At 45.1% G+C, this 26944-nt stretch overlaps 2 protein-coding genes across 4 annotated transcripts in view; both read left to right on the top strand.

Moving 5' to 3' along the window:
• Positions 1 to 26944, top strand: part of GNAL (G protein subunit alpha L) — a 199485-nt gene that overhangs the window by 156030 nt on the left and 16511 nt on the right. For all 3 annotated transcript variants that reach the window (XM_050767384.1, XM_050767386.1, XM_050767385.1), the window contains exon 6: positions 26244 to 26298. In XM_050767384.1, the coding sequence (XP_050623341.1) occupies positions 26244 to 26298 (55 nt within the window). The remainder of the gene's footprint in view (positions 1 to 26243; positions 26299 to 26944) is intronic.
• On the top strand, positions 15854 to 18911 carry CHMP1B (charged multivesicular body protein 1B). The gene has a single exon (XM_050767410.1). The coding sequence runs from the start codon at positions 15985 to 15987 to the stop codon at positions 16582 to 16584; it is 600 nt and encodes a 199-aa protein (XP_050623367.1). The 5' UTR covers positions 15854 to 15984; the 3' UTR covers positions 16585 to 18911.

The raw sequence follows: 26944 nt of genomic DNA, 5'->3' as shown, positions 1-26944 counted from the left end.
AACTTCCCATCTCCATCCACTTCATATCTTGAACCTAGTTGTCAAATGAAAGCCAGAATGGCTTTTTTTGAGACAGAGTCTCGCTCTGTCACCCAGGCTAGAGTGCAGTGGCACTATCTCGGCTCACTGCATCCTCCGCCTCCCGAGTTCAAGCTATTCTCCTGCCTCAGCCTCCCGAGTCACTGGGATTACAGGCACATGCCAGCACACCCAGCTAATTTTTGTATTTTTGGTAGTGCTGGGGCTTCACCATGTTGGGCAGGCTGGTCCTGAACTCCTAGCCCACCTCGGCCTCCCAAAGTGCCGGGATTACAGGCATGAGCCACCACACGCAGTCCAAGATAGCTTTTTATGTACATACAGAGGTCCTTACGGTTCAAGAAAGTGAAAAGACAGCTCACAAAGGGGAAAAGTGTTTATAAATCATGCATCTGATAAAGGACTTGTATCTAGAATCATAAAGAACTCTTACAACTCAGTAATAACGTAAGTAAACCAATTTTTAAATCAGCAAAGGATCTAAATAGACATCTCTCAAGTAAGATAGATGAATGGCTAATCAGCCACAAAAAGACACTCAACATCTTTAGCCATTAGGAAAATGCAAAGCAAAATCACTGTGACATTCCACTTCATAACCGTAGGATGGCTGTGCCCAAAAAGCCCGATAAAACAAGTGTTGCTGAGGATGTGGAGAAATTGCGATCCGCATATACTGCTGGTGGGAATGTAAAATAGTCCAGCCAGTTTGGAAAACCAACTGGTAGCTCTAAAAAACATTAAACACAGTTGCCCCATGGCCCACCAATTCCACTCCTAAGTGTATGTCCAAGAGAATTGAAAATATACATCCACACAAAAACCTGTAGACAAATACTCATAGCAGCATTTTTCATAGTAATCAAAATGTTTAAACAAGGCCGGGTACGGTGGCTCAAGCCTGTAATCCCAGCACTTTGGGAGGCCGAGATGGGCGGATCACGAGGTCAGGAGATCGAGACCATCCTGGCTAACACGGTGAAACCCCGTCTCTACTAAAAAATACAAAAAACTAGCCGGTCGAGGTGGCGGGCGCCTGTAGTTCCAGCTACTCGGGAGGCTGAGGCAGGAGAATGGCGTAAACCCGGGAGGCGGAGCTTGCAGTGAGCTGAGATCCGGCCACTGCACTCCAGCCTGGGCGACAGAGCCAGACTCTGTCTCAAAAAAAAAAAAAAAAAAAAAGTTTAAACAGACTGGGCATGGTGGCTCACATCTGTAATCCCAGCAGTTTGGAGGCCAAGCTGGGTGGATCACTTGAGCTCAGGAGTTTCAGACCAGCCTTGGCAACATGGTGAAATCCCTTCTCTACGAAAAAGTATCCAGGCATGATGATGCACACTGGCAGTCCCAGCTACTTGGGGGGCCGAGGTAGGAGGATTGCTTGAGCCCAGGAGGTCGAGGCTTCAGTGAGCCAAGATTGCATCACTGCACTCCAGCCTGGGTGAGAAAATGAGACCCTGTCTCAAAAAAAAAAAAAAAAAAAGTGTAAACAACCTAAATGCCCATCAACCGATGAATGCATAAACAAAATGTGGCCCATTCACACAATAGAATGTTATTCAGTTACAAAAAGGAGTGAAGTCCTGATGCATGCTACAACATGGATGATCCTTGAAAACATTATGCTAAGTCAAAGCCGCCAGACACAAAAGACCACATATGGTATCATTTCATTTATGTGAAATGTCCAGAATAGGTATATCTGTAGAGACAGAGTAGATTAATGTTGCATGGAGCCAAGTGGACTTGGGGGATGAGGAATCGCTTTAATGGGTACAGTGTTTCCTCTTGGAGTGATGAAAATGTTCTAAAAGGGATTGTGGAGATGGTTGCACAACTTTGAATATGCAACAAAAAAGTCATTGAATTGTGCACTTTCATCAAGACTCCCTGTTGTAACTGGCTTGTGAGAGCTTTACTTGGACACTTCAGTAAAATTAATTTGGAGACTGCTGATCATTCCAGTCTGCCTAATTTCAGGGCCTTCTTATTTAATACCAAGGGGGTAAGATGCATTATGTTTCATCCACGTGCCACGCATCGTGACAGTGTGGGGATGCTCCTGACAGGATGCACTATGAGATCCATAGCATTTCAGATTGTGCATGTACTTACTTTGTCTTTTTTAAAATTAGTTTAAGAGAGGCGGAAGAAATGAAATTGAAAAGCAGACCAGGCGCGGTGGCTCACGCCTGTAATCCCAGCACTTTGGGAGGCCAAGACAGGCGGATCACGAGGTCAGGAGATCGAGACCATCCTGGCTAACACAGTGAAACTCCGTCTCTACTAAAAAATACAAAAAACTAGCCGGGCGAGGTGGTGGGCACCTGTAGTCCCAGCTACTCGGGAGGCTGAGGCAGGAGAATGGCGTAAACCCGGGAGGCGGAGCTTGCAGTGAGCTCAGAGCCGGCCACTGCACTCCAGCCTGGATGACAGAGCAAGACTCTGTCTCAAAAAAAAAAAAAGAAAAGCAAAAAATACTGATTCAAAATGTAGTTCCCATACTGAAAATACGTCTTAAAAATCTTTTAAAAAACCATCTTTGTGGAAATTGGCAGGTAATTTCTAAGTTGTTTCCATAGGATTTGGAGTTGTTCTTCTCCATGCAGTGCCTGACACAGTAACATATAAATATGAGATGTTATAGCATATATCACTACTTCGTTCCTTTCAATAGTTGAACCACATGAATGAACAACTAAATCTAACCAAATTTTGTAAACTGTTTATTATGATGGGCTAGTGCACTTCTGTGCACCACTGACGTGAAATTATTGTTTACCACTGTGCCTAGAACAATCCTATTATAAACATATAATAGGTGCTTCATAAACTTGTTACATGAATCAATGTTTGTGTTATCACTGTTCTTTTTCTGCTCTCTCTACTATTCATAGCCCAGTATTCTTATGTGTACAAAATTAATTTTTGACTGGGTATGGTGGCTCACGCCTGTAATCCCAACACTTCGGGAGGCCAAGGCAGGAGGATCTCTTGAGCCCAAGAGTTTAAAAGCAGCTTGAGCATCTTGGCGAGACCTCGTCTCTACTAAAAGTAAAAAAAAAAAAAAAAAAAAAAAAAAAGAAAAAGAAAAATTAGCTGGGCCATGGTGGTGTGCACCTGTGGTCCCAGCTCCTCAGGATGGTGAAGTGGGAGGATTGCTTGAGTCTAGGAGTTCGAGGCTGCAGTAAGCCATGATCAAGTCGCTGCACTCCAGCCTAGGTGGCAGAGCAAGACCTTGCCTCAAAAAAAAAAAAATTATTTTTCTTTAAAGTTCAGATAGGTGTAAGCATAATATCTCTTCATAGCAGCATTATTCACAATTGTGCAAAAAGTGGAAACAAGCCAAGTGTCATCAGCTGACAAATGGACACACAAAATTGGTGTATCCCGACAATGGAATATGATTCAGCCGGAAAAAGGAATGAGGGGCTGGACGGTGCTACAGCACAGCCTGCTTTAGAGCAGAGGTGTTCTAGCTCAGAGAAAAGTGAAAGCTGTAATCATGCGTTGTGTAAGCACTTCCTTCATCCCAGGGAACAATAATAATGTGTTCACAATATCAAGGAATGTAATTAAAGCTTTTCAAATAGAACTTAAGGTATAAGGAAGCTGCTCTTTGATAATTTCATATCAAAGAAAGCATTCAAAAAAGGAAGAAAGTAAAACCTTTCTTAGGGTAGTGCATGTATTAGCAGTTAGAATTAAATATCTTTATTTCACCAAACTCCCTTGATCACATAATAACTAGGATCCATGATATCAACAAAAGCTACCTTTGAACTATAGCATTATTTTATTATTATATTAACGGACTTAAGGAACTCTCCACACAAATAGAATTTCCATTTACTTACAGTTTTATTCATGTGACAACAATTAAGTGCATGGGATGCTCGTATTTCTCATTCTATTCGGCATCTGTGGAAATGTAGTATTCTGCATTATTTCTGTGAAGAAAGAATGAAAGATTCCTTATCCAGCTACTGAGGCAGGCAGTCACTGCTGAGAAAGAAACTCCTTTGCCATGACTTTCTGCCAAGATACATGCAGTGACTAAATATATCTTCTAAGATAGACAAGACTTAACAGATCATTTTGCCAAAAAAGGAAATGTTTTATTAACCTCAATTGAACATGTTTAATGACATCCCAGATCTCTTTTAAAATAGGAGACTCAGCGGAGGTGAACGTAGATGCAAAGGTCAGTTTCTCATTCCAGCTGTTCCTTTGAAACACATTGTGACCTGAGCAAATCCATGTATTTGGTGTCTAGGGCACCCCCTCTGAGAAAGCTCTAGGAGTCCTCAGACTTCCCTTTGTTACCGTTTGTTGACCACGTGCTTCTCATAGTTAGCTTTCTTCCCTGGAATGATCTACAGGAGACCTGGGCGAACCTATTCGGGAACGCTGCAGTGACAGAGTCAGTCATGTACACAGTCATAGGCAGCTGCAGAGAAGAGGAAGCACCAGAGGCCTCCCGTGAGCAAGAGCCGTGTTGAATGCACTTTGTCCTTCTTTCTTTGATTTAGTTCACGTAAATGACATTGAGGAATTTGCTTTTTTTTTTTCTTTTTTTTTTTTTTTTAGAGACGGAGTCTCGCTCGGTCGCCAGGCTGGAGTGCAGTGGCGCGATCTCAGCTCACTGCAAGCCCTGCCTCCTGGGTTCACACCATTCTCCTGCCTCAGCCTCCCGAGTAGCTGGGACTACAGGTGCCTGCCACCTCGCCCGGCTAATTTTTTTTTGTATTTTTAGTGGAGACGGGGTTTCACCGTGTTAGCCAGGATGGTCTCAATCTCCTGACTTTGTGATCCACCCACCTCGGCCTCCCAAAGTGCTGGGATTACAGGCGTGAGCCACCGCGCCCAGTCTTTTTTTTTTTTTTTTTTTTTTTTTTTTTTTTTTTTTGAGACACAGTCTCACTCTGTCACCCAGGCTGGAGTCAGTGCTACGATCACAACTCACTGCAGCCTGGACCTCCCAGGCTCAAGTGACCTCCCGTCTCAGCCACCCGAGTAGCCAGGATCACAGATGTGCACGACGATGCCCAGCTAATTTTTTGTATTTTTAGTAGAGACGGGATTTCGCCATGTTGCCCAGGCTGGTCTTGAACTCCTGGACTCAAACAATCTGCCCACCTTGGCCTCCCAAAGTATTGGGATTACAAGCATGAGCCACCGCACCCAGCCTTCATCGGCTTTCAATTCTCTTTTAATCCCTAAACTAATCTTAAAATACACTTTCTGCTATAAATATGTTAAGATTTACTGTGAAGTATTGTTTTTCAGATGTTAGTCATGGCTACAATTTATTATACTTAGGGCAAGATTAATCATGATTATTTGAAGACAGCTTTGTGGTTCCTGGAAAAGATATACCTGCTGGGCCGGGCACAGTGGCTCACGTCTGTAATCCCAGCACTTTGGGAGGCCAAGGCGGGCAGATCACCTGGGGTCAGGAGTTCAAGACCAGCCTGGCCCACATGGCAAAACCCCATCTCTACTAAAAATACAAAAATTAGCCAGGCGTGGTGATGCACGCCTGTAATCCCAGCTACTCGGGAGGCTGAGGCAGGAGAATCGCTTGAACCTGGAAGGCAAAGGTTGCAGTGAGCCAAGATCGTGCCACTGTACTTCAGCTTAGGCAACAGAGTGAGACTCTGTCTCAAAAAAAAGAAGAAAGAAAGAAATGCCTGCTAGAATTCCTCATTCATCAAATTTATGGAGGAAGATCTGTGAGCACCTCTGCTTCCCAATTGCGGGGATGCTTCCGTGAGAAGAAATTCTGGGGAAAATAGAAACCTCTGCTTTATGGAATGTTACAAATGCATCAGGTTTGCATAGGGAATTACTTACCTATACCCCATACTGTTCATCCTGTAGCCTGAAACTCAGTAAATGTTTGTGGAACATAGGTATGAACTGGAAGATTGTAGCCCAACTCCATCAACTAACGAAAGAAAACATATGTTATATTTTAGTTTAGATTTTTTCTTTTTTTGAGATGGAGTTTTGCTCTTGTCACCCAGGCTGGTGTGCAATGGTGCAATCTCTGCTCACCTCAACCTTCGTATCCTGGGTTCAAGCAGTTCTGCCTCAGCCTCCCAAGTAGCTGGGATTACAGGCATGTGCCATCATGCCTAGCTTTTTTTTTTTTTTTTTTTTTTCAGTAGAGACAGTTTCTCCGTGTTGGTCAGGCTGGTCTCAAACTCCCGACCTCAGGTGATCCACCCGCCTCAGCCTCCCGAATTGCTGGGATTACAGGCGTGAGCCACCGTGCTCAGCCTAGTTCAGATATATCTAATGACTTGGTTTAATGGTCCCCAGCCTTTTTGACACGAGGGACTGGTTTCATGGAAGACTATTTTTCCATGGACCGTGGTGGGGTGGACGGTTTCGAGATGATTCCAGTGCATTACATTTATTGTGCTCTTCTATGACGATTACGTTGTAATATGTAATGAAATAATTATACAACTCACCATAAAGTAGAATCAGTGGGAGCCTGAGCTTGTTTTCCTGCAGCTCGATGGTCCCATCTGGGGGTGATGGGAGACAGTGACAGATTATCAGGCATTTGATTCTCATAAGGAGCACACACCCTAGATCCCTCACATGCAAAGTTCACAATAGGGTTCGTGCTCCTATGAGAATCTAATGCCACCGCTGATGTGACAGGAGGTGGAGCTCAAGCGGTAATGTGATTGATGGGGAACAGCTGTAAATACAGATGACGCTTTGCTTGTTGGCCGGCACTCAACCTCCGGCTGTGTGGCCTGGTTCACACAGCACGAGAATGTGGCCTGGGGTTTGGGGACCCCTGACTTAGTTCAAATTCATTGTCAAGTTAGCACTTCTTTTAAAAACATTCATCTTTGGCCTCCTTTGGACTGTTGACTATTTGAGTGTTGCCTGTTTCGCTGTTGAGTGACTTTAGGGTGTTGACTGTTTCAGAAGAAACTAAATGCTGTTATGGTGCATTATAAAGACATAAAAGTGATAAGAAGCATTCTGCTTTGTTACAGGATTTTTCACATTCTAGAGAGGTGTTAAGGCCAGGCACAGTGGCTCATGCATGTAATCTCAACATGTTGGGAGGCCAAGGTAAAAAGATCCCTTGAGCCCAGGAGTTTGAGGCTATGGTGGACTGTGATTGTGCCACTGTACTGCAGCTGAGCCACAGAGCAAGACCCTGTCCCTAAAAAGAAAAAAAGAAAAAAGGGCTGGGCACGGTGGCTCACGCCTGTAGTCCAAGCACTTTTGGAGGCCAAGGTGGGTGGATCACCTGAGGTCAGGGGTTCAAGACCAGCCTGACCAATATGGTTTCACCTACTAAAAATACAAAATTATTTAAAAATTTTTACTACTAAAAATACAAAAATTAGCCAGGAGTGGTGGTGCGCACCTGTAATCCCAGCTACTCAGGAGGCTGAGGCAGGAGAATCACTTGAACCGGGGAGGTGGAGGTTGCAGTGAGCTGAGATCGCACCACTGTACTCCAGCCTGGGCGACAGAGCAAGACTCTGTCTCAAAAATAAATAAATAGATCAGAAGAAAAGAAAAAAAGGAAAGAAATAAAAAGATGTTAAAAATAAACTATTTCTAGTAGGACTCACCAAGTTAAGTTATATTTGATTTCTAATACCATTTTGCTTCCTAACTAAAGACACTAGCTTAAACTAACAAAATTGTTATGTTGCCAGGCATGGTGGCTCACACCTGTAATCCCAGCACTTTGGGAGGCCGAGGTGGGCGGATCAACTGAGGTCGGGAGTTCAAGACCAGCCTGACTAACATGGAGAAACCCTGTCTCTACCAAAAATACAAAATTACCAGGGTGTGGTGGTGCATGCCTGTAATCCCAGCTATTCGGGAGGCTGAGGCAGGAGAATCGCTTGAACCTGGGAGGCAGAGGTTTCAGTGAGCCAAGATTGTGCCATTGCACTCCAGCCTGGGCAACAGGAGTGAAACTCAATCTCAAAAAACAAACAAACAAACAAATCTTTATGTATGTTTTGGCCAAAAAGTTTAATTGCAGTTATTCCTTGATGAAAATAAATGGCCAAGATTAGCCTTCCATGGACACTAATGGCTAATGACTCCTTACTGTACATGAAGTGTGTGGGTTAGACTAGAATTGAAGAGATTTTAAATTGAAAGGTTCTCAGGGCCGGGCACAGTGGCTCACGCCTGTAATCCCAGCACTTTGAGAGGCCGAGGCAGGTGGATCACCTGAGCTCAGGAGTTTGAGGCCAGCCTGGCCAACATGGTGAAACTCTGTCTCTACTAAAAATGCAAGAATTAGCTGGATGTGGTGGCGGGCGCCTGTTGCAGTGAAGCAAGATCGCACCACTGCACTCCAGCCTGGGCGACACAGCAAGACTCCATCTCTAAATAAATAAATAAATGGAAAGGTTCTCAGGATACATGGTTGCTGGAACCAGTGCTCTCCATTCTGTGGCCATGGCCATTTTAAATCACTTGTGCCTTAACCTTCATCTAATTGAGACATGATGCTAAGAAAAAGCTGGGTCTGAGGCAGATAAATCACAGCATCAGTTAAGGGTATGAGTGAGTCAGCTGCACACACATGTCCCCAGGAACAGCAATGAAGAAGAAAAATGCTTTTTCCCTCCACCACCATCTACCAATACTCAATGCAAACTAGCCCTGGGAAAAGCTCCTGGCTTCTCACAGTCTGTTCCCATCACGAACAGAAGGTGCTCCATGAGGAGGACGAGAGAAGATTTTAATGTGCAACAAAATTAACTGGCCAATTTGTACATTCGCTATTTTCCTTTTTTATTTATTTATTTTTTAATTTTTAATCTTTTTTTTTTTTTGAGATGGAATTTCGCTCTTGTTGCCCAGGCTGGAATGCAATGACACAGTCTCAGCTCACTGCAACCTCCGCCTCCAGAGTTCAAGCAGTTCTTCTGCCTCAGCCTCCCAAGTAGCTGGTACTACAGGGACCCACCACCACACCCGGCTAATTTTTGTCTTTTTAGTAGAGACAGGGTTTCACCATGTTAGCCAGGATGGTCTCGATCTCCTGACCTCATGATCCTCTCACCTCAGCCTCCCAAAGTGCTGGGATTACAGGTGTGAGCCACCGCGCCTGGCCTCACTATTTTTAACTTATGGATTGTAAGCTTAACGTTCAGGTTAAAACATAAAAATTAAGTAAGAAAAACTGGCTTCCATATTCCTGCAGAGGTGGGATTTGTACCGTATTACGCCAGATGCAATCCTGTCCTTCTGTCTTCAGGTTTGTAATAGTAAAATCATTTTCCATCCAGAAGCATGTTTTCAGAATAAACTATGTTTCCCAGTAGTCAACCAGACAGCTGTGAGATATGGCAAAATGCTGTGTGCAGGAGAGTACACTTTTCTTGAAAAAAAAAAAAAAGTAGCATAATAAAAACTGCTAAAAAATAATAGGAACACAGATTGGAAAGGGGAATATATCGTGTGTTTCATAGACCTAACAATATTTCACGTTTGGTTCCCTGCCATACTGCTTGAGTTTGTACGTTAGTTTGTAGGAACCCGACCAAAGGAGTAGATTTTCTTCCTACAAAATTTTCTCCAACTAGAGGAGTCAGAGGGAAATGGGCCCAGTTGAGACAGAGGTACCTCATGCCACTCCAGGTGACAAAGTGACACCCTGAAGGAAAGAAAGGAAGGGAGGGAGGGAGGGAAGAGAGAGAGAGACGAGAGAGGGAGGGAGGGGGAGAGAGAGAAAGAGAGAGAGAGTTGGGGGGGCCCAGTCAGCCTTCTCAGTTTTGCTGTGTGAGCTCTACGTGGTCTTCACAATATTTGCAAACATCCATTACAAACTGCCAGAAAAACGCCACTTAAATAACACATTTTTTTCTCTTAGTAAGTCTTGTTTCAGGGATTTTTTTAGGTTAAGCGGTTTTGAGTGGCCCTCTCTGATGATCTGACCTGATGAGGGATTATTACCGTTAGATCACAGGCCTTATTTTTCCAGCTTTATAAATGAGGATATTGAGGCCAGAAAAGAGAGCCATCCTATACCATCGTTAGAAGGACAGGTGTGTTTAGATTTCATTTTCAGCTTGTCAAAGTGGTAAGTTGTTCAGTGGAGAGAACGAGAAGGAGAATCACTGTGTTGCTAAATGAGTGACTGCCAAATTCGACTAACACGGAAGTTAGGTTTCTCATAACAGTAGTAACTCACCACATCACCAGGAGGAGTAATAAACCATGCATTTAAACTGCAGATGAGGCCAGTGCGGTGGCTCAGGCCTGTAATCCCAGCACTTTGGGAGGCTGAAGCAGGTGGATCACCAGGTCAGGAGATCGAGACCATCCTGGCTAACACAGTGAAACCCTGGCTCTACCAAAAATACAAAAAATTAGCCGGGCGTGGTGGCGGGCGCCTGTAGTCCCAGCTAGTTGGGAGGCTGAGGCAGGAGAATGGCGTGAACCCGGGAGGCAGAGGTTGCAGTGAGCCGAGGTCACACCACTGCACTCCAGCCTGGGCAGCAGTGCCAGACTCCATCTCAATAAATAAATAAATAAATAAACTGCAGATGGAGGAATGTGGAATTATGTTTACGTGCTGCTTTTCTATTTCCTTCTCTTTCTTATTTTTATTTTTAAATCTTGACATCATTTTAACATATATATATATGTATGTGGTGAGAGAGAGAGAGACAGGGTCTCGCTCTGTCAGCCAGGCTGGAGTACGGTGGCATGATTATAGCTCATTGTAGCCTCGAACTCCTGGACACAGAGATCCTCCCACCTCAGCATCCCAAGTAGCTGGAACTACAGGCACATACTACCATGCCCAGCTAAATTTTATTTTTTATTTTTTGTAGAGACGGGTTCTAGACATCTTGCCCAGGCTGTTGTTAACATATTTTGAAAGACAGTGACTTTGGTTTTGTTGTTGTTTTTGAGACAGGATCTTGCTCTGTCACCCCAAATGGAGTGCAGTGGCATGATCGTAGTTCACCGCAGCCTCAAACTCCTGGGCCACCTCATCCTCTCAAAGTGTTGTGATTACAGGCGTCAGCCATCACACCCAGCCCTGGACAGTGACTTTGCAATTTCCCAAGGCTTGAGGAGTCTCAGCGTTTTTAATTCTAGCTGTGTTCCTAAATAAAAAGATGATGTAGAGGAAAATATGTATACATACGTTTAATACATAATATGTGTAATTAATATTATATATGTATGTAATATATATATATACACATATATGTAATGTATTCCTCAAAATGGTCACCAAGTGAATATGTATCCAATGCGATTTCCTTTGGCTGCATTCATATATTCATACATTCAACAGAAATTTATTGGGTATATCTTGTTTTCCAGAGGTAGGTACCAGGTATAGGTAGTCAACCAAAGGTCACCATGTCACATCTATCTAATAGGAAAACCTGCTGCTAGGCAAATACAAATGTATGCAAAAAATGCAAATTTTGGTAAGTGAGGAGGAGCCCTTAGTTTGAGGTCTAACATTTCAAAATCACCAGAAACATACCGATGAGAATCCAGAAATAGTTTAACACATGAGAAAGTTATTTTTCATATCTTTTATTTTCTCTTTTTTTATTTTTTGAGTGACTTCAGACTTAGCAAATGATTCTTTTCCAGTGAAGTAAAACTGAATGTCCTGCTTAAATATTTTCATTTTAACCACTTGTATTATTTCAAAGTAAGGAAAGAAAAGAAATCAGCCAGATGTGCCAAATGACGGCATATTTTTCTTCCCCGTTTCATGATAAAAATAATTAACTGGTTTGACTCGCAGCTTTCTAGAAATGTCTGCACTTTAATCAAAAATTTCTTTTTTTTCACTAAGAGAAAATTTGGCTTTGGGACTTGTAAGGTTTCAATGTTAATACGGTAGTTACATTAACAATTCCGGTCATTATAAACTGTATGTTCTGTTTTCACATCTGCATTGGGTCCAGAACGTCTTCAGGTACAATCAGCATGGTGGTAGGACCAAAACCTCCTTTAATAATAATACCAAAATAATCTTCCTTTTGCTAGATACACAAAAAGAGAAAGCACACCAAGCTGAAACAGAGTCTGAAGGTTGTCAACCTCAATGGAATATAAAGAATGGAAAAAACTTAGAGCCAGGGTAGATGCAGATATAGATACCACGGTGGTCAGAGATAATTCTTCCGAATCCAACTCGAATGACAGGGTAGATGGAGGTGCCAGTAGTAAATGGGAATGAGCAGATTTGGGGGAAAGGACTGAGTTCAGTCACTTTAGAGAGGTGCCAAACAGTCTTGGACCACAAATCCCCCAGCACCAAGGAGACAGCCAGGCATATGGGTTTGGAGCTCAGAAGCAAATCTCTCTCTGGAAATGTGAACATGAGAGCAGCTAGCTATGGATCCTATTGAACACCATGGAAATGGCTGGGGTGTTGATAAGAGAAAGAGGAGGGCAGGGCTGGGGAACCGTCAGGGAGAGGAGAATAGCCTTCTCTTCAGAATTCTAGTCCGCCCTGGTCTCCCTGGGAAGATGGCTTCTGGAACTCCACCTATCCCTTCTCTCAAGCGCAGAAAGTAGAGGCGTCATTCAAGCAATGTAGCTTCAGGTGATCAGGTGATGGCAACTTATTTTAGCAACCATACTTTTTTTTTTTTTTTTTTTTTTTTTTGAGAGGGAGTCTCTCTCTGTCACCCAGGCTGGAGTGCACTGGCACAATCTCAGCTCACTGCGACCTCCATCTTTCCGGTTCAAGCGATTCTCCTGCCTCAGCCTCCCAAGTGGCTGGGGTTACAGGCATGCGCCACCACACCCAGCTAATTTTTGTATTTTTAATAGAGACGGGCTTTCCTCATGTTGGCCAGGCTGGTCTTGAACCCCTGGTCTCAAGCAGTCCACCCACCTCAGCCTCCCAAAGTGCTGGGATTACATTCCTGGGCCACCATGCCCAGTCAGCAACCACACTTTATAAAGTTCATATTAACTGTGTAGTCAGTGCAACTCTGTCTTCTCAAAAAAACAGCTGGAAATCAACTTCTTTCTTTAGGCTACATGATGATCATTATTTTATTCTTATTAACTCATGTTTGTTGGATTCCCCAGTGCCTTATTACTGGTCCAAATATATCCATGGAATCCAGTTTCTAACACTTACCTAATGTGTGAGTTCAGGCAAGTTTCTTAGCTCTCTGTGCTTCCCTTTCATTACCTGTGAACTGAAGACATTTATAGTATCTACTTCATAGGGTTTGCGAAGCTGAAATGAGTTTATTTATGTAAAGTGCCCAGAACAATGTCTGGTGCATACTTTATTAATGTTAATTGTCATTATCATCATCATCTGAGTCTCTCATGATTATATTCCAAGCCATCTCACCTAGTCAGAATTTGTCATTAAGAAAACTATGGGCCGGGCACAGTAGCTCACGCCTGTAATCCCAGCACTTTGCAAGGCCAAGGTGGGCAGATCACCTGAGGTCAGGAGTTCGAGGCCAGCCTGGCAACATGGTGAAACCCCAGCTGTACTAAAAATATAAAAATTAGCCAGTAGTGCTGGCATGTACCTGTAATCCCAGCTACGTGGGAGGCTGAGGCAGGAGAATCGCTTGAACCCAGAAGGCAGAGGCTGCAGTGGGCCAAGATCATGCCACTGCACTTCAGCCTGAGTGACAGAGCAAGATTTCATCTCAAAAAAAAAAAAAAAAAGAAAAGAAAAAAGAAAACTATGGGCCGGGCGCGGTGGCTCAAGCCTGTAATCCCAGCACTTTGGGAGGCCGAGACGGGCGGATCACGAGGTCAGTAGATCGACACCATCCTGGCTAACACAGTGAAACCCCGTCTCTACTAAAAATACAAAAACTTAGCCGGGCGAGGTGGCAGGCGCCTGTAGTCCCAGCTACTCGGGAGGCTGAGGCAGGAGAATGGCGTGAACCCGGGAGGTGGAGCTTGCAGTGAGCTGAGATCCGGCCACTGCACTCCAGCCTGGGTGACAGAGCGAGACTCCGTCTCAAAAAAAAAAAAAAAAAAAAAAAAAAAAAAACTATGGAGCATGACATGGAAGCTAGACAAGAAACTTGTTTGCAAACTCCAAGAAAAACCAGGACCTAAAAGAAGGGAAGAGTGGAATGGAGGGTGAGCAGAGTAGGGGGCCTAAGCCCCCGGTTTTTTTTCTTTTTTTTTGGTTGAGTATATTCCATTTCTAGAAAAGTTTCATTTGGAAAAAGGGTTCTACGGCTTTGAGTGGCAAAAAGAAACCATAGCTAAGCTGCTAACTAGGGTAACATCCTATCCCCTCTGAAATAAAATTAAATTTAGCAACACCTTCTGGATTCAGTGGCTGCTGTGTGCAGAGCACCTGCTGGGCCCCATGGAAAGGGGAAGGAATCAGTGTTGTCTGCATGCAAGTAGTTCCTACTGTAACAGGTGACCTATACGCACAGACCCCTTGCCAGGCAATGTGCCCTGTAGTATGGCCACACAGAGGAGGAGTCCTGGGGAGGCTCCATGGTGAAGGTGGCTTTTGAAGGACTGGCAGGGTGTCAATAGGCAGAGATGCATGGACAGTAAATCCAGGCAACAGGAACAGCATAGCCAAAGGACGGGGCGTCAGTCACATTCTCCCCACTGGCCAAATGACACAAATAATGCTCAACTTCCGTGCTGCGGTTTGCTTTGACTGGCAGAGGGGCGCGAAAGACAAGGGAGCCAGCGTGCTGCACGGCAGGTTTAGCCTCCACGCCCAGGGTTTGGAGAAAGTGAAAACATCAGAGCTATGTCTTCAGAAGGTCTTGTGGTGTGAAACTGACTGGCAAGCTATCACAGAAAGCTAAGCGAGGTGGTGGGCCGCTGGATTAAAATGATCTCCCAACAGAATTCGCTCTCAGGGTTCATTTTCAGCCTAGCTCATTAGGGCAGATCCGGTCTTCTTGCATTATTATTGCTGCATCGGAGGAATCTTTCTAAAAAGTGACAGCACACATTGCTGCCATTTGAAAGCCTGCATTTTTAAAGGGCGTAATACATAGTGACAGTTCTGATGTATGCCCGTGGGTGTGGGTCCTAATATCTCACCATACTCTGCCTGCATAATTTAAAATGACAGTTTAGCCTGTCAAACTTAAATGTGAGTGAAGTTCCATGGATATTTATAAAACATCAAAAAGATAGAATGGTGTCAGCAAAAGATGGGTCTTTTTATTACTAAGCCACGGGACGATTTTTGGATGATAATTGCTGGCAACTCACCTAGAAGCTGAACTTCCAGCCAAAGTATAAATTTGGTGGTGCCACAGTTTTAAAGGTTATTTTCACCCATGCAATAAAAGGGTATTACAGAACTCCGGCACAAATCGTAGTCAAAGATGGAGACGCGTCAGTGACCCGTTTGTTTTTAATGTATTGTTTTGATGTTTTTGTTTTTAATGTATCCGTGGTTTCCGTTCCCCTGAGAAAGTGGAAATTACCCATGCTAATAAAGCAAGCGTTCGTGTGAAGACCTAGCTGATGTTCGGCTGGGTTTTAGCCAGCTAGCCAGTCACCCTTTATAAAGCCTGCCAAGTTTGGAGCTTGGGTAATTTTACACGCGGATCTCCACAGATTGTCTGCTTCGGTAGATGACTAAGAAAGTGCGTGGGGGCACTAATTTTTGTGAATTTACTAATAATGTTAAGAACTTTAAAAACCCGGTAGAACGCAGCGCCGGAGCGTCCGGCCGGAATCCCCCTGCGTGCGCGGCCCCCGGCGCCGTCCGTCCCGCAGGCCCCACCCCCGGCGCCGTCCGTCCCGCAGGCCCCGCCTTTGGCGCTGGGCTCTGACGTCACCACCTGCGCCGCGCACGGTAGAAACAGGAAGTGGGACCAAAACAAAGGAGCGGCGGCCGGGAGCGGAGTTACCTCACCTTCTGTCTCTTCCGCGCACGTCCCAGCCGGGCCGCCGACCCCAAGGAGCCGTCCGACTATGTCCAACATGGAGAAACACCTGTTCAACCTGAAGTTCGCGGCCAAAGAACTGAGCAGGAGTGCCAAAAAATGCGATAAGGAGGAAAAGGCCGAAAAGGCCAAAATCAAAAAGGCCATTCAGAAGGGCAACATGGAAGTTGCGAGGATCCACGCCGAAAATGCCATCCGCCAGAAGAACCAGGCGGTGAATTTCTTGAGAATGAGTGCGCGTGTCGATGCAGTGGCTGCCAGGGTCCAGACGGCGGTGACGATGGGCAAGGTGACCAAGTCGATGGCTGGTGTGGTTAAGTCAATGGATGCGACACTGAAGACCATGAATCTGGAGAAGATTTCTGCCTTGATGGACAAATTCGAGCACCAGTTTGAAACTCTGGACGTCCAGACGCAGCAAATGGAGGACACGATGAGCAGCACGACGACGCTCACCACTCCCCAGAATCAAGTGGATATGCTGCTCCAGGAAATGGCAGACGAGGCGGGCCTCGACCTCAACATGGAGCTGCCGCAGGGGCAGACCGGCTCCGTGGGCACGAGCGTGGCTTCGGCGGAGCAGGATGAACTGTCTCAGAGACTGGCCCGCCTTCGGGATCAAGTGTGACGGCAGAACCCGCTCTGAGGTTTCCTGGCCATAGCCACCCTTGGAAATGCTCTCTGTGTGTCAGAGAGATACTATACCCTAGAAACTCTGAACACGCCAGAATGCTGAAATGCTCTTCTACCTTTGGGTTTACAGTCGTCCCCTCCAGATAAATTAAGAAATTCAGTATTTCTCCACTCTTAGCTGGATTCTAAAGTTCTGTATAGCTCGTAATGATGGTATTTTTATAGCAGCCTTTTAACAGAACTAGTTAATTTGGTGTATGTGAATCTTTCTCGAAGATCTGGTCAAAACTGTATTCAGTTTTCTGACTAGAATGATCAGATTGAAGGTGGTTGGTTTTTATTATTGATATTATTTAGTGTGATTGGTAATATCTAGAATGGCAGGCGGTGCATACAAGTTAAAGAGGGGGGAAAGATAAACACCATTCAGTGTATTCGGTAGACTGTGCTATTTCTGTTTATCCTTTGGGTTTTGGTTTTTGTTTTTGCCTTCACAGTGAGACTGCAATTGATCTCATAACGTATGTTATTAATAAATCTCGTCCCATAATTTATACTGAAATTACCTTAGGATATTTTTGCATAATGCTCTCTTACTGCTTACATTCTATACATTTTTCATGTGATAATTGTCTTTGCGTAACTGGGAAAAATGCCGTATGACTTCCTTTATTATCTGGAACAATTAAATTTGTTCGTTTATATTTTCTACTTACTAAATTGAGTTTTTAAAAAGACTTAGAAAGTGTGACATTATACAGTGTCTTTCAAACGAACAAGTTTATAGTTATTTTCCTGTTTCGACACTATTAGACGTCTTATAAATTATGCTAATTAGCACGGCAGTCTTGTTACACACTCTTAACATTGCCAAAGAACTGTTGATTGTTTGAGAAAACCCTGGGACTGTGTGTGTGTAGGTTTTGTTTTGATTTTAACAACCAAAAATAGAAATAAAATTAGAACTGCATTTTAAGTTCTAATTTGCATTTATTAATTTGTCCAAAAGCAACAACTCTTTGAAAACCTTGAAAATATAAGCTGGGATGTTTTACTTAGCCATGCAGGTCATTTATGTATACATCCAGCCAGCTGGAAGTCTGAGAATTAAAGAGGTAGGACTGGAAGGAAGGAGAATGCTGGACTCTTTAAGGCTGGAGCCCAGCTGTGCTGCCTGCCGTCTTCTCAGGAATGGCAGTGCGTATTTTTTGGCTGAAAAGTAAAGCATGTAGCCAGCCACCGCTTTCTCATAGCCTGGAAACATGGAGAAAAGCAACTTACTTTTGCCTTGGCAAGTATTCTAACCTAAGTTAATTCAAGTTTTTTTTAACTTACCCTTTCCTTCACTGGAAGATTTTTCCATAAGAGAATTCCATTGTTTCAGAAAATAATTATAGGGGCCCTTCCAAGTTCTTTGAAAGATTCGTAACCAACTGTTCACTATTATAACATGTGTTCCAGTGTAAATGAGTAAGGAAAAAAACCAGGTGTAACAGGTGTGTGCAGATGAGGAGTGGCCTTCATATTCATTGTATATTTGGATGTTGTTCTGAAGTGTGCTTTGAGGCACACTTGTTGGTTGCCTGCCCAGCATCTTCTCTGAGAACGCCCCTCTTAGAAGGTCGTGTCTCCTATCCTCCATAGGCTTGTGCAGGGCCATGTGTGAGGACGGCATGAGTCTTAACCCCTCTTTTATTTTATTTATTTTATTTTCGAGATGGAGTCTCGCTCTGTTGCCCAGGCTGGAGTGCCATGGCGCGATCTCGGCTCACTGCAGCCTCTGCCTCCTGGGTTCAAGCAATTCTCCTGCCTCAGCCTCCCGAGTAGCTGGGATTACAGGTGCACACCGCTATGCCTGGCTAATTTTTTTGTATTTTTAGCAGAGACAGAGTTTCACTGTGTTGGCCAGGCTGGTCTTGAACTCCTGACCTCAGGTGATCCTCCCGCCTCAGCCTCCCAAAGTGCTGGGATTACAGGCGTGAGCCACTGCACCTGGCCTTAACCCCTCTTTAGATTGGAAAAAATAATCACAACTTTTAAAATAGCTTAGTGTTGAACCCTTTGGTAAACTGAAGACCCTTTTATAATGCAAATATTCCCACCAAAATTAATATATTTTGTGAGATTAAACAATGCTTGTATATGCTTGAACTTTCTTAAAATATGTTCATGTCATACTACTATGAATGTACATTTTTATGAGTCATAAATATTATTTTCAAAAGCACTACAGGCCCATGAATTATTTCCTAACTTTTGCAGTTGATTAAATACTGAAATGTAAATCACAGGAATTTGTCAAATCATTTTAAACTGCATGTTCCTGGATGTGAGTGTGCATCCTGTTTTAAAAAATACTTAAGAAAAAAGAATTGCTGGGCACAGTGACTCAAGCCTATAATCCCAGCACTTTGGGAGGCTGAGGCGGGCAGATCACCTGTGGTCAGGAGTTCAAGACTAGCCTGACCAACATGGAGAAACCCCACCTCTATTCAAAATACGAAATTAGCCGGGCGTGGTGGTGTGCACCTGTAATCTCAGCTACTCAGAAGGCTGAGGCAGAAGAATTGCTTGAACCCGGGAGGCAGAGGTTGCGGTGAGCCGAGATTGCGCCATTGCACTCTAGCCTCGGTAACAAGAGTGAAACTCTGTCTCAAAAAGATAAAAAAAAAATTCTGAGGTAGATTTGGTTCAGAAAGCATGGTATTTTTCCAAATTCACCCTCAGTCTTACCAGTTAAATTTTTGTTTGGTTAGTATGGCTTTTTCTCGTGTATTTCTAGGATCCCTGGCTTATTTTTGTTGTTGCTGTTTTGAGACGGAGTCTCGCTCTGTCGCCCAGGCTGGAGTGCCACCACGATCTCGGCTCACTGTGGCCTCCACCTCCCAGGTTCAAGCGATCCTCCTGCCTCAGCCCCCAAGTAGCTGGGACTACAGATGCGCACCAGCACACCTGGCTAATTTTTTTTTTTTTTCTTCAGTAGGGTCGGGGTTTCACCATGTTGGCCAGGCTTGTCTGGGACTCCTGATCCTCAAGTGATCCACCTGCCTTGGCCTCTCAAAGTGCTGGGATTACAGGCGGGAGCCACCGTGTGCCTGGCCCCCTGGCTTCTTCACCATAATTGTTTCTTCATGGCCACAATATTCTTTTTCACATTGAAACTTCCCTACGCCAAAGATGGATATAATTTACAAAAGTATCCAACTGAAACACATCAGGGAACTAGTTAATCTTCCATTTAACTACTAGTTATATTTCTTCCTTTCATTTTTCCGCCTTCAAATGCACAATTTCTAACATGGATTTAGAATTGAAAGAAAAAAAGTAGACTGGATTAATACACAAAATACTTTCCTTTACTTTTAGTTTATTTCAGCTCAGGAACCCAGATGATACTGTGTGTGCTACTGGAGAATTTTCTTACTAAAGCTGTTTCTTGCTGAAGGAATGCCATTGTATATGCCTTTTAAATACAGGCAGACCATGAGGCTTGGACACTGTGTGCCTGCCCTGCTGTCTTTGATTTGGAAAAGACTGCTGGGCCGGGTGCAGTGGCTCACGCCTGTAATCCCAGCACTTTGGGAGGCCAAGGCAGGCAAATCACCTGAGGTCGGGAGTTCAAGACCAGCCTGACCAACATGAAGAAACCGCATCTCTACTAAAAATACAAAATTAGCCGGACATGGTGGCGCATGCCTGTAATCCCAGCTACTTGGGAGGCTGAGGCAGGAGAATCGCTTAAACCCAGGAGACAGAGGTTGCAGTGAGCCGAGATCGCGCCGTTGCACTCCAGCCTGTCCGGCCTGGGCAACAAGAACGAAATTCCATCTCAAAAAAAAAAAAGACTGCTGAAAATAAGTACCAGTCTGATAAGATAACCTTATTAACTGAGCATAGTATCAGCATCAGCTGGCCAAGCACATTATAAAGTAGAAGGGAGGGACTTCCTCTGCAAAAACACAACATCCTCTTGGCAATTCTGTAGCCAAAGTCCAAAGCAAGATACTTATAGCAAATTATAGCTGCACTCCAGCCTGGGTGACAGCGTGAGACTGTCTCAAAAAAATAAAAACAAATAATTTTTTAAATTTAAAAACATTTTAAATGACAGTGCAGAGAAAGATTCAGTACAAAACATGCTGGCCATGTGGGGCTTCTTTCTAGAAATTAGAACATGCTTTTGCCCTTAAATGATATTCAGTACAGATAGGTAGATAAAACATACACAGAAAAAGAAAAATGGACAAGGCATATCCAGATGTTTAAAAAAAAATCAAGAACACAAGATCAGGACTGTTTACATACTTTACGTTATTTTATATCTCACCCTTTAAAAAGGATTAAATCACAGCATAAGGCAGCATGCCAAGCTCATGGAATTGTGAGACAGTAAGTGCCAGAAGAAAGTGAGGTTGACGTTGTGCTGTGTCATGGCAGTTAGAAGTGGCTTCCCAGAGCGGGCAGGGTTTAATCTCAGGTTTCAAATAGGGGGGAGAAAGCAGGGATGACATGGGATCTGAGAGGCCAAAAACTACAGGGAGTTTTGACTGGCGTGGAGGGTTCATGTGATGTAGAAGAGACTGAAGGGGAGACTGGACAGATTGCAAAGGGCTCGAGGCCAGATTAAAAGTGTGGACTTTACCCTGTGGGAAGGAGAAAGAGCAGGAGTCATGAGAAGAATGGTTCAGGCAGAGATTAGAGCATAAAGCTGGGAGGCGGGGAAAGCCAGGAGGAACACGCTCTTGGATGACGACTCACCAAGAATCGCTGATCACCTGGGACGTGGCTCAGCTGCACATGCTGACGCAGTGGGTCTGCCAGTGACGCTGATATGCCATGAGTCTGGGAACCCCTTTTAAGGAGCAGGGATCTTAACTCTGGCTGTGCATTACAACTGCCTGGTACTTTGTCACCATGTGAGTCGTGTTTTTCTCCACCAGTGTGAACTCCTGGGCTCCAGTGATCCTGCTGTCAGCCTCCGGAGTACCTGGGATCCATCTGTATATTTATATCTTGTAGATAAACATCATGAATCAAATTTCATTAACACTGGGAAAAGTTTTTTACTTTCCTTGACAGATTTCCAATTGCTATATGTTTTCACAAAAAAAGTAATTTTAAATACATGGAAATTTAGTTGGTACTTCTTTTCTCAGACCCAGTAGTTTAATTACAAAGGCATTGAATAGAATAGTTTTCATCTTTTGGTGACTCTCCTTGTTCCCTCTTCATGATCAATTCCATGGCCATTAAGAATTCTTTGACGCCGACAACAGATGGGATATAAACAGTGAGTTGTTATTTTTGCTAATATCAAACAGAAGGGGGATCTAAATGAAAATGAAAACATTTCTGCAAATATGAGTGTCCTCAGCTGTCACAGGAAATAATGAAAAAAAATCAAAGTAAATTTCTTTTTAACTACTTTCTTATAGTGTCTACAATGCAAGTGATTTTTTACAATGCTAATTTGGTATAGTTTTGCAACTCTGTATCTAATGTTGGAGTGAATAGTCTGCAAGGGGTTTTTAGATCTGCTTAATTCTTCCGGTCAGCATGCAGTGGCGTATTTAAGGAGGCAATGTTATAACCCTTTAAAATGTAGTCATATGCGAAATTCTATGTATGATTTGGAAGATCCCTTTAAAATTCTCTCTACGTATGGTAATCACAGAAGCCCCAATTTGAAAAAGTACTTCTGCAACATGCTTGGAAATATGCCAGTTGAAACAAGGATCAAGGCAGAAGGCTGGCAGAAATCTACCACTCTATTATTTATTCCTTAGAAACTCTTTCAAAGAATTGGGGGCATATTCACATTTTGGGGTGCATTTTCACATTTTACTTTCATTGCACAAACTTGAAATGCATGAACTCAGGGCATCAGTAACGATTCAGAAGCAGCTCTTGGAAATGTTCAGTGAGACCTCCCACGTCTCAGATCTCTGAGAATCAGAGCTGGAAGGACTCTTGAGTATCCATCTTGGAGGCTGGGGACAGGAGAAGACCCACCAGCCTCATCACTGTCAGCATCTCAACGTCACTGGTCTTTCGTAGTGCACAGGAAGATGCACTCACACGTCCTCTCATCACATCTCTCTAGCACTCCACAGGCATTTTTTGGTTAACCATACTTCATTCTTTCTACTTAGACTAGTTATTATCATCTGAATACATTCACCCACCTACCTCCAACCTATGTGCATCCCATTTTAAATAGATTACTTCCTAAACTCTAACTATAGCCACAGGCTTCATATTTAATGTTCAGTTCCTTCCAGCTCTTTTTTTCATCAGAGCGAATTCATTTCTGTGTCCTTACCCCGGCCCCTGTCAAAAGTCATGACCATTTCTGACTAGAACTGTTGTAGCTCACACGGCCTGTGAGGGAGGCAGGCTTCCCACCCAGAAACCCACCTGAATGTCCAGCCGCAGTCCAGAGCTCCCGTCCCACCCCGGCAGAAACTTCTCCTGCCTTCTCACGGATTCCAAGGTCTTTTTGCTCCTTTGTCACTGGATGGTCAGGAACTCAGTGTGTCCTTCCACTGTGCTCTTCACCCCACCACATTCCAGGCCAGCAACCACCATGCCAAAACTGCATTGCACTTTCCAAACCAGGCCTCAGGCAATGGCAGGGAATTCCTGCCTCCAGCCTCCCAAGGTTCTCCAGGTCCCAGAGGGTCCCTTCCCTTTACTCCTTCCCCTCTGGAGCCAGTTCCACACCCTTGGCCAACTCACCAACCTTCACGTGCGCAGTAGCACCTCCCAGGGCTTGCAGCACCTATTCCAAAGACACCACTGGCTGATCAGGGTCCCTTTGGCCTCTCAATAACCCTGTCACCTGGCCATATCTCTGCAGAGCCGGAAGCAGTTGACATTCTTTTTTTATTTTTTTATATATATATATATATATATTTTTTTTTTTTTTTTTTTTTTTTTTTTGAGGCAGAGTCTCACTCTGTCGCCCAGGCTGGAGTGCAGTGGCGTGATCTCGGCTCACTACAACCTCTGCCTCCTGGGTTCAAGTGATCCTCCTGCCTCAGCCTCCCAACTAGCTGGGATTACAGGCACCCACCACCATACGTGGCTACTTTTTGTATTTTTAGTAGAGACAGGGTTTCACAATGTTGACCAGGTTGGTCTTGAACTCGTGACTGCAGGCGATCCACCCACCTTGGCCTCCCAAAGTGCTGGGATTAAAGGTATGAGCCACTGCACCCGGCCGACATTCTTTCATGACTGCACACCAGACAATGCAGTCACAGACACCACTCCCGTAACCTGTTTCCCTTGGATTCCAGGGAAATGACTCATTCATGACAGTTGAGGTCACAGTTGCCCCCACTGCTTCCTATCCCTATGAAAGGCCATCCCAAACACCAGCAGATCCACTCCTGCCCTTTGTGTGTTCTGCTTCTGGGTTACTTGCCCTGGGGGTGTCAAACCCAGGTTCATGGATGAAGGCTGCCAAAATGTCATCCCATGGCCAGGCCTCAGTTCTGGCCACTAGGGACTGTCTCTAGCTTTCCAAAAGGAAGGAGTTACGATGGCCAAGGAAATGACGCAGTCTTACTGTCTTTGGCCAAGTCGTTCCTAAAATGGACCCCTTTTGACCTCTGTAGGGAAGGAAAAAGAACTTCCCTCTTTCCTATTAGGTTCTGTAGCTGAGTGAACCAACAAAGACGGATCGACCGGAGGAAAGCACACACATTCTATTTAACATTTTTACACGCACACGGGAACCTGAGTGAACCAACGAAGACGGATCGACCGGAGGAAAGCACACACATTCTATTTAACATTTTTACACGCACACGGGAACTCTCATAGGAAAAATGAAGACCCAAAGAAGCCGTCGGGACTGAGAGCTAATGCACCCTTGTAACAAAAGATGATAAACGTATGGAGAAGTGACAAAGGAGAAAGGTTCAGGTTTCTAGGGGCAGTCATTGGGGGGCAGTGACTAATGAAAGACGAGGGTTATTTTGGTGGGTTTGTACAGATCCGGTTCGGGGTGGACTCCCAGCCCCCGGTGATACAAACATTCTCCTCTTCCTGGCCCAGGGCAGACGTTTCTTACGGGAAATTTCCTGACCCGCTGTTTGGGACAGAGCGGGAGGTCAGCCCGCCGGCCCTGCATCCGAGGCTTCCCAAGTGCCCTCAGCTGCAGTTAGTCAACATGCCGAAGGGCACATTTTGGGGTGGCGTTCTGCGTTCTGAACCCTTTCGTCTCCCTCTTGCCCACACTGAGGTTCACAGGCACCTGCAGAGGAGCTGGTGCAGGAGGATGGGGAGGTGGGGAGGCAGCATCCCCTCCGCTGCGTGAAACGCTCATGGGCACATGGCTGCTGCTTCCACCTACCCAGACACAGAGCCAGCCAACTGGCATGGCAGGCAGCGAGCCAGCACAGCCTCCAGGCCATCCATCCTAGCTCCTCAGTACCAGGGCCTCCCATCAACGCCAGCGCCAACAGAGAGCCTGGACCGCCCCAACCCCTCCCTCCTGCTCGCTCTCCTTCTTCCTTCTAGAGCCCCTGCTGCCCCTGTCTCCAGAATTGTCCTCTGCTCGCCAGTTAACCCATCCCCAACGCTTGTTCGTCCCCAGGAGGCCCAGCCTCTCAGCGCTCGATGGTCACCTGTCCCAACCGCGGAAGGAGAAGGGGACAGAGGACACTGGTTCATTCCACCATATTTACTGGGGCCGGGCCGGCACTAGGTGCTGGGGACTCCCAGGTGGACACGACAGAAACCTGCCCTGAGGGCCTCGCATGTTAGTGGAGGAGACAAATAACAACACATCGACCAAGACTCAGTGGGAAACGTGCAGCCTGGATAGATGCCTTGGTAAAGCCAGGCTGACACAGAGAGGGCGGGGGAGGCCTGTGCAGGGGCCATGGTCACTCGGGAGAGGGAGCTCGGCGGCCTCCCAGCGGAAGAGCTGGAGACACGGCCTGGAAGAGGGTCATCACCCCAGAGCGGTGCACAGCTTTCTTAGGCTCTCGCCCTGCCTTGTGTGGGACACAGAGGGCGCCGGGCAGATCTGACACCCACAGGCGTCGCCGGGTTTGCCGGCACACACACTCACACACACACTCACATTCTTGCTCTCGCACACTTTCCACACATACTCTCACACCCTTACACTCACTTTTACACATTTCCTCTCGCACACCACATAATCGCTCTCCACACTCAGTCACTCTTACACATATTCACACAGTCATACACACACACACACACACACACACAACTTCTGTATTTGATTAGGAACCTACACTAAAGGAGCATCTGTCACCTTCCATGTTTTGCTTACATTGCAACACGTTCTTATACTTAGCCTTGGAAGGGAGGTTCCATGCTGTCTCCCAGTTTCTGAGTAGCCCCACCCCCAGCCCTGTGGCAGCGGAGAAGAGAGGGGAGAGAAGGCAACATTAAAAAAAAAAAAAAAGAAGAATGCAGTTCTCCGTCCCTGGGCCAAGAATGTTGCATTATCTAGACTGATACAAATTCAGGAAACAAAGTAAGAACTCACGTCAGCTTCTTGGCCTGCCCCATCCTTGCTGTACTTGGGTGAAATGTCCCATTAATTTCCCCCCAACCCCAGGAAAAAGTGACCTGAGAACAGGCCTCAACCCTTGCTGGCTTTCTTTGCAGCTTCCTGGAAAGAATCGACAGCGTCAGCTTGGTTGACTACACACCCACAGACCAGGTATGTGGAATTAGGGTCCCCCACCGCGCACCAGAAACTGTGAGATTCATTTCCAATATGATTTAACGATTATTTCAGAATGGATTAAGGAAAAATCCCTCAGATACCTACTTTTTGCACATCGTTTGTACTGCCCTGGGTGTGTGCATGGATTGGTCATCAAACCTTGTGCCTTGCTCCCCTGACTCTGGCACTTAAGTGGTTATGAAAATTGCCAGTATGCAAATGAGTGTATCTGCAGACAAGGAACATGCTGCTCCTGTTCCTCCTGGAGCTGTCCTCAGGCAAGCAAAGTCTTTGCTTCCTGGTTTCATAAACTATGCCCATTCTGTTTGGGCCCCGGGCCTGGGGAGTCCCGTATCACAGCGAACTTTCCAGGTGTGACCCAGAGCATCCCCTTTGGGTTGAGTCAGAAAAAAGCACTCCACCTTTTTTTTTTTTTTGTCTTTTTGAGATGGAGTCTTGCTCTGTCACCCAGGCTGGAGTGCAATGGCACAATCTCTGCTCACTGCAACCTCCGCCTCCCAGGTTCAACCTATTCTCCTGCCTCAGCCACCCAAGTAGCTGGGATTACAGGTACCTGCCACCTCGCCCAGCTAATTTTTGTATTTTCAGTGGAGACAGGGTTTTGCCATGTTGGCCAGAC

The sequence above is a fragment of the Macaca thibetana genome, chromosome 18, assembly GCF_024542745.1.
Source record: "Macaca thibetana thibetana isolate TM-01 chromosome 18, ASM2454274v1, whole genome shotgun sequence".
In the NCBI taxonomy this organism is placed as follows: Eukaryota; Metazoa; Chordata; class Mammalia; order Primates; family Cercopithecidae; genus Macaca; species Macaca thibetana.
This window is presented reverse-complemented; position numbering and strand designations above follow the sequence as displayed.